This window comes from Marmota marmota, unplaced genomic scaffold (assembly GCF_001458135.2).
Source record: "Marmota marmota marmota unplaced genomic scaffold, marMar, whole genome shotgun sequence".
Lineage (NCBI taxonomy): Eukaryota > Metazoa > Chordata > Mammalia > Rodentia > Sciuridae > Marmota > Marmota marmota.
The window spans coordinates 4949241-4957752 of NW_026000103.1; the positions used below are offsets into that span (position 1 = coordinate 4949241).

Consider the following 8512-nt stretch of genomic DNA (forward strand, 5'->3'; position numbering starts at 1 on the left):
ACAGAAATAATGTTTGAGGTGATATGTGTGTGTATACATATATATACACAGATATATATATATATATATATATATATATATATATATATATATATAAATTATCCTGATTTAATCATGATGAATTGTACACATGTATCAAATATCAGTGTGCCTCATAAATATACAATTTTTAAAAATATTTTTTTAGTTGTAGATGGACACAATCCCTTTATTTTATTTGTTTACGTTTATGTGGTGCTGGGGATCACACCCAGTGCCTCACACATGCTAGGCAAGTGCTCTACACTAAGCTACAACTCTGGCCCCAGTTTTTATTTGTTAGATAAATTTTTAAAATACTGAATTCCTGAATAAGTAGCCACAGCACAAATACAGACTTTTATACTGCAAAAGGTAAAAAGTACATTTTCATACTATTAGTCTATCAAATGGAAACAGTTTTTATCCACAAATTATCTAAAACACAACACAAAACTTGACCTACATCACATACAGATGCATAATTAATATTTTACAAATGGAAGAAAAACTATTTCAGATTTCCAAGATTTGATGCTTAGCATTTACCATATGTGTCTAAATTCTTTAATGTGAGATTTACTAGTTCGACTTTGCAGTCAACTACTTTTAGACTTAAATCCAGGCTCTAGAGTCCGCCATTTACTTGTGTTGATCTGAAGAGAGTTACCTGTTGTAGTGGTTGTTTGCCCACTGTAAAATGGAGACAGAAACAACTATCTTATAGGCCCAGTATGAGAATTAAGTCATATTGTAGTGTCTGGTACATATTAAGTTTTTACTGAATTGGTAGCTATTATTATTGATTGTCTTCTAATTTTCTAACTATAATATATATTATAGCATGTTATTGAAAAACTTAACTAAGCATTTAGATACACAGAATTATTTTTATCAGAACCTGGAAGAGATGGTAATTTTAACTGCAGATCTCTTACATTTCCTTCTTGCTATTCACAGACACCAGAACCATAAAGAGTTCATGCTCTGCCCTGCAAAATAGCATTCCTAGGAATCAGTTTCCTTTCAAATTACTAAAACCTAGTTTGGGAGAAGTCTTCATTTATGAATTATGACAAATACTAAGCCCAATGAAATTCTGAATCAAGATAGCCAAGTAAAGAACTATTTTTTAACCTCTAGAAAAATCTCAAATCACATAGTATTTATGGTTTCAGTGAATTCTTATAAATACTAGTTAACATATTTAAAATAAACATTTTAATTTTGTCCTTAATAATAGTACAGGATTCTATCCTATAAAATAAAATGAAAATATTTTATGCTTAGTTGTGGATGGATGGATGGATGGATGGATGGATAGATAGATAGATAGATAGATAGATAGGCATAATGAAAGACTCAATGAGTATTTTTTTCTTTGTAGAGCATTAATTTAGGAACTAATAACAGATTAAATTAGGGTATGGAGCATGTAAAAAAGTGAACACAGATCCACATGGACTCACATTAATTTTGTAAAAAAATTAAAATTCCACAGGGTCATAAATTGAAGAATGAAAAATATTATTTTAACATTCAAAACAAGGACTGAGTTTTAAGAGATATTTCTCTTTGAAACACATGGGAAAATCTGGAGTGCTAGTGAATGAGGACAACTCTTTTGGCATATCAGTCTTCCTATAGTTTACATAACATGGATAACTTCTAATGAAGGTATGGATATTACAAGGAGAGTAACACATACGGAATTTAGTCTTTTCTAATGAAAAAAAAAGAGTTTAAGGAAAGTCATTTTCACAAAAGTACAATAATGACACAGAAGAGGATATCTAAACATTTGAAAATGAATGAAAATAAGTTTCTTTATTAAGTCTATTTTAAAGTTATGTGAAGTTTTATGAGTTGGTGTTTTGAGTTTACAAATAAAATGACCTGGTTTGCACACATTATAATACTTAATAAAACTAAATGTTAAAGGCTAAAGTAGTCTTCAATACAATACACAGTTAGGTTCTAGTTTTGTTGAAATTAAATTGCCACATTAGAATGTTGGACATATTCTGGATTTAACATTGAAAATTTTCAGGCATTTGTCTTAGTAATTTTAATCTTAAAGTGATTTAAAACAGCAAGAGCAACAAATAGAGACTAGCTTAAAGAGATAACTGTTTAGTGTCTTATTGTCCACCACTGATAGGAAAGTATGTTCTTTTAACACTGCACTTTGATGTAAAATACACATTTTTTCCTTTGTAAAAATACTTTTCTGGATTCTTTTAATAGGCTAGTTCTAGGCTTTTAAAAAAAAAATTCTATGTGTGAACTATACTGCTACATAATAGAAGAAAAATTTATTTGCATCTCCTTTAAATTATTCACAATACTTCTAGGCTTTCATTCTCTCTAGTTAGTGCAATTTATTTTTCTATATGTCTCAGTAGCAAACAATGTTATTTAGACTCTAACCTGGCATGCTACAACCTCTGGCCCGCCCTTGAGCCCCTCCATTGCAAAGGTCTCCAGGTGCAGTTTGGGTAGCTGCAGGGTGAAGTCATTCCTACTTGCTGCGGTCCGTGACAGCGAGATCTGATCTCTGACCTAAAGGGAAAAAAACAGCATCAATGGTAATTCCCCTTCAGACACATTAACTGGGATGAACTGGGTCCCCTTGAGCCCACTGAGTGGACTTGCATTGATCGCTGGACCTGAAATCCATGAATAAATTTAGGACTAATTGATTTTTCGTTGCAAATAAATCTCTAATTCAGAGTGCTGGGGGAGAATGTTAAGAAGAAAAAGCATCCTCCTGCTCAAAATGAAGAAGGGGAAGAAGAGTCACTGGAGCTCTTCTGATCAAGAGGTTTTGAATTATTTTTTCACAGTTCCACCCTGAAAATAAAAAGGAAAGAAAAAAAACACATTCAAAAAATCAAAAGCAAACAACAATCTCCTAATTATTATCACTTTCTTAATAATATGTTTAATTGATATTAACTAATATATTAAACCAACAGTTATTAGGTTTCTTTGAAAAAGAAAAACTTCACTAGTATGTACCTTGGAATAAAAACAAATATACTCAACACAAAAGGATACTTAAAAATATACAAATAAGAGGTTTGTTTACCCTTTTTACTCTTCTAAAATTCTAAGATTTTATTAAATGTGAGTTTTAACAATGAAATACATGTAAATCAACTTGGTTGCACAACTTCCTTGAAAGGTAAATGAGATAAAATCAGTAGTATTTGTACTATAATTTAAGTATTCAGAAAGGTAACAATACAAGCACTTCACAGACACAGGAGAAACACCAATTCTCCAGCCAGAATGAAATAATAGGCAGTTGATATCACACTGCCACCTACTGGACAAATTAGGAAATGCTCCTGAGTTGGAGGGAAATGCTCAGAAACAGGTATTTTGGATTTTAATTTCCAAATTTAGGGAAAGCCTTATTAAGAAATCCGCTGTCTAGGTTGCAATTAGGAGAAGTAAGCTTTAATTTTTAAACATACAGTTTAATTACACTACTTTTCATATACAAGCATGTTTTCTAACTTCTAATGCTTGAATCTGTTTTTAAAAATTCAGTTCTTTGCTACCATATATTTGATAAATATTATACAATTAGCTTACAGACACATGAGAAAACAGTTCTTTATGAGATAGCAAAGATCAAGAATGGAGATAATTAAAAAATAACATTAACTACCCAAATAAATGTATTTATATCTCTAGTTTTATCTGAGCAGCTTCAAATGTAACTTGGCAATAATGTAAGGTTTTTAAAAAAAAAATTCCATTTTCCTATTCTACTTGAGCAGCTTATAAAACTGCTTGAATTGTTTTTTAATATATGAATTACATTATATAAATATCTCACAAAATTATCATACTCCAAAGCATTTCCCTAAACCAGCAAACACAAACATTATGAGATTTTTAATTGTTCATGCTATCTATGTGTATAAGAATCTTTATATTTCCCAAGCTGATCTCAAGACTTCCTGTCAATACATGAATGTGAAAGTGTATACTGCAAAATATATTACAATGAAAATTTTATAATAGAGTGAGTACTATATGCACACTAGAGTTCCAATTCAGACTATATATTTATCTGTAACATTTTCCAGAGTCTTCAATTAGGATGAGAATGCTACTAAACTTACTTAGCATAACAAAGCAAATCATATTGTACAATATAATATATGTGCTTTAGATTTCATATTTTATATGTATGGATACTTTCTCTCTTGCTTTTTTGTCACCAATGTGCACTCAGATAAAAGAAAACATTAATGTGGATTAAGGTACTGAGAATTTATCAACATCAAACCACTAGTGTTTTGCCTTCTACCCTTCTGAACCATAGTCAATAGATCTAAATATTTTACTGCACCCTGGCCAATTCATTGTTTGATGTTTAAAAACTCACCCAGAATCAAAGAAAATTTATTAAATTTGAGCCCCCAAATGAGATACTATTAGCTTTGAAAGTCAAGTTTAACTGCGATATTGATGATTCTCTTTTTTCTGTGACAAAATTCACTAGGGAAATCCTGGATGTCAAAGTACAAAAGCAGATTGCTAATGCGGGTTGCGGGGGGGGGCACCAAAAGCAATGTAGGTATAACCCACTACACAGTTCAAGCACTGGATGTCCTTTAACATGATTAAAATCAGGCGACATACTTCACCCATAAAGCTTGACATACAGTAAGCCACATTTTATATTCTCTAAATAACCTCCGAGCAATATTAAGCACTTTACACACTTAAGTGCATTTGGCACTTAAAATTATGATTATTGTCATTTTAATATTTTTACTATGACATCACTTAATTTGCCAAATAATTCTTTGTATTAAATTTATTAAAACCTTCAAATGCAGCTGTTTTTTGATATACCTAATGATGGACATTGTAATTAAGAAAGCTATTTGAATAATATGCATGTATTTAAGGCTTTTCTGGTTGTTTGGAAGTGGGGTTTCACCATGTTCCTCAGGCTAACATTGAACTCCTGGTCTCATGATCCCTCTGCAGCAACCTCTTAAGTAACCAGGACCAGGAGTAGCTGGGACTATAGGCATGTGCCATCATGCATGGCTTAATATGCATGTGTTAATACTTTTGTTTAGCTATAAATTTTCTGTTGAAAGTTGGCAGTGCCTTGAAGAGACAGTGACCTAAGATAAATAACAGATGAAGTATCACAAATATTTCTACAAAAACTGTAACAGTTTTTCTCCATTTTAAAATGAAACAAATCTTGAGAAAAGGCATCTAAAATGTTCTACAAATATTTCTAGAAAACGTTTTTTTAAAAAGTCTTGAAAAGGAATTGTCTAGAACTTCTTTTAATTTGATGGAAAAAAAAGAGAATGAAAGCATAATGTTGAGAGAATACAAATAACTGACACTAGGACAAGTAAAAATATAATGGAGCAGGCAGGAAAGAGGATAAGGAAGAGAAAAAGATAAGGGTGAAAAGGAAACAGCTGTTCAGAAAGAATGCAAAAGGCAAGTCTGAATTTCAGGGTGTGAACAAGGACAACCAGGGAACAAATCAACACAGAGAAGGAAGAAAGAACTCTCATCTTGTTGCATTAAGTTTGTTTATGAAAAGATAGAACAGGAAGGCTCCTAACTGAGCAACTAAGATATTTTTTGAAAAAAGGAATGTGGAATCTCTTTAGGAAACACTGCCCACTAGACCAAAAAAAAAATTATATATATATATATTCTTTTCAAGAATGAGAATATAAAGCAAACTCCTTATTGCTAAAATTTTTGGAATAATATTAGAAGAGTAAAATTATATTTCCTAAAAGGAAAAGTAAGTTCACCTTTTAAAGTTCATATTCTAATATGAATTTGATAAAAAGAAACAACTATAAGTCACCTGACCATAAATAAAAATCATAATCTGAAAAGCCCAGCCTTTAATTCTGCTTACAACACATCACTATTCATCTTAAAAACAAGATTCTATATCCTTTCACTCCTATTTATTTATACATGTCAGTGGTTAAAAACATATATACAATATTTTCTACTTCAAAATGTCTAATAATTCATTTTTAAATATAATGAATTTTTCCATAGACTTTCACATATAAATCTCAACTATCAATTTTTACACATTCTTATAACAACCTAATAAAACTGTACAATTTCTTAATATTTTAAAAAGAATAAAGAACAATAGCTCTGAGTTTTTTATTTTTAGAAAGAGCAGTTTAGTTTCATCCTTTCTTGGTACTTCCTTTTAAAAGATATTTCTAACAGGTCATAGGAAAGAAGAGAGATATAGAGAGAAAAATAAATGAAATTTACTCAAAAATAAAAATATTGTCATGGAAAATAGGTATTTCAAGAGATATATCTTTTAAAATATACTGTATTATAATAATTCAGTTCCACAAGACCCATAAGATACATACTTATGAATCTATTCCTATTCCTCTGATTAACCTTTACTAACAAGTCATCAATCTATTTTCTAATTTTCTGTACTTGTACCATAATACCAAAAAAAAAGTGATTTTTGCTATATATAACAACTATGAAGTTAGTCATTTCTGGAAAAATTGCTCAGCTCTTAAAATATGAACCTCCATCTTTTATCATGCACAGCTATAAATCTCCCTGGACTCAATGTTCTAATTTTTTAAAACATCAAACAACAGATGGCAAGACTGAAGAAGTAAAGATTGTATGTAAAAACTAAAATAGACTTAAGAACACGTGTAAGAAGATACATACTTTGCCTGAATCTTGAATGCCTGGGAAAAACAACTGATAACAGGGCTTTACATCATACTCTTATTAATTTGTCTAAAATTTTATTTACTTCAATCTAGTATGGCTTCAGGGGCTTCACAATAACCTTTTACCAGAAATATTCCAATACAAATAGAGACCTCTACATTATTTCCTACAATCATCCTGTGTACACCATATATTTGCCTCCATGTTTCTGCCTTCCTTTGTCCTATTCCCTTCTTTGTGCATTCTTTCACTACCAATGATCCTTATTGTTTTACCTTCTCCTTTTTACTTTATTTTCATCCTACTAGAGCAGAGTAGATGCTACTTTTCAGCCTTCACACCAGAGAGCAGTGTGTAGCAGGCATTACAACCCAGGTACCAAACTAGCCCACCTATTAAGTTTTATTGGAGCACAACCACACCCATTTGTTTACCTATCACACATGATCCCTTTGCTGCTGCAATGGCATAGTTGAGTAGTTAAGATAAATGCTATACGGGTCACAAGCCTAAAACATTTATTGTCTAGACCATTATGGAAAAAGTTGCTCAGCTACTGTCCTAAAGGTACAGAAGCAAACACAGTATTTGCTACCACCCAAAAAACCCGTCTAAGTTGTTATTATCTCTTGCAGAGATCTACAAATAATTTCTAAGTCAATCAATCTTGTATCACCAACAAAGGGTACCATCTCAGAGACACTTTCTGGATCCTTTTTTCTAAGCATTTTATGACATGAGTGTACCAATTCTGACATATTTTCAAATATTACATGGTCTAGTACACAACTTGACTGAGCCTAACTTTTCTGGCACAGCTACTGACCACCTATTGTAATAACTAATTAACAGATAATCTGGTTAAACAATTATAACAGGCACACTAGAGAGGCTTATATAAATACAAAGAGAAGGAAGCCAGCCAGAATTAACCACTTTGTAATAATATTAGAAGCAAGGAAGACACTATGCATAAAGAGGCTCTTAAGAACATGATCAGACAAGAATATCATCCAAGCTCATGGAGTCTACAGTGCAGAAAAACAAGAAAATTTTTAAAAGATATTTAGACAGTTCCAAGATTCTGATATGTACCCAGTGATAGAAGGAGGGATTAAAGTATGGCAATGGAATGAAAATGACATCAGGAACTGAACAGTTACATCTAAATGGGTATTTCCCTTCTTTTCCTGTTTCTTAAGTATTTAATGAATTAAATGAACAGATAACTGTACTATTTGTTTGTAATAATATCACTAGTACTTCTTACATACTTCATACTTATCAAAGTACATTCCACATAATTCCACTTGATTCTGTTATCCACCTTGTGAATAGCTATTGCCATCCCTAATATGAGAATACTGAGTCCAGAGCATTTAACATCAAACAATTAACGCCTCTTAATATCTACACATTGACCATTTATCACTTAAGAAATTACTTAAGATCTTGGTATTCATTCCATTTTCCTCCCTAAAAACCATTATTTTCCCCACTCTGTCTTTTGTCTGGCAATATCAGAAAAAACAAAGTTCCATAAATGTGGTTTTGCAGTCAGCATTATTCTCCTCTAGTCTCCTAGTATCTTTGGGTATGCTCATTCATTCATGTGCTCATTCTCTTGTGCCCATGCTTGTGTGCACTTACTCTCTCTCTCTCTCTTGCTGTTTCTCTCTTTCTCACACACACACACACACACACACACACTCCCCCTCCCTCCCAAAATCACACAACTCCTCTCACTCAC

General features: G+C 31.7%; 1 protein-coding gene across 5 annotated transcripts in view; it reads right to left on the minus strand.

The window, feature by feature from the left end:
• Nucleotides 1-8512, minus strand: part of Ccdc171 (coiled-coil domain containing 171) — a 391269-nt gene that overhangs the window by 96504 nt on the left and 286253 nt on the right. For all 5 annotated transcript variants that reach the window (XM_048783928.1, XM_048783929.1, XM_048783925.1 and 2 more), the window contains one exon: nt 2449-2580. In XM_048783928.1, coding sequence (XP_048639885.1) covers nt 2449-2580 — 132 coding nt within the window. The remainder of the gene's footprint in view (nt 1-2448; nt 2581-8512) is intronic.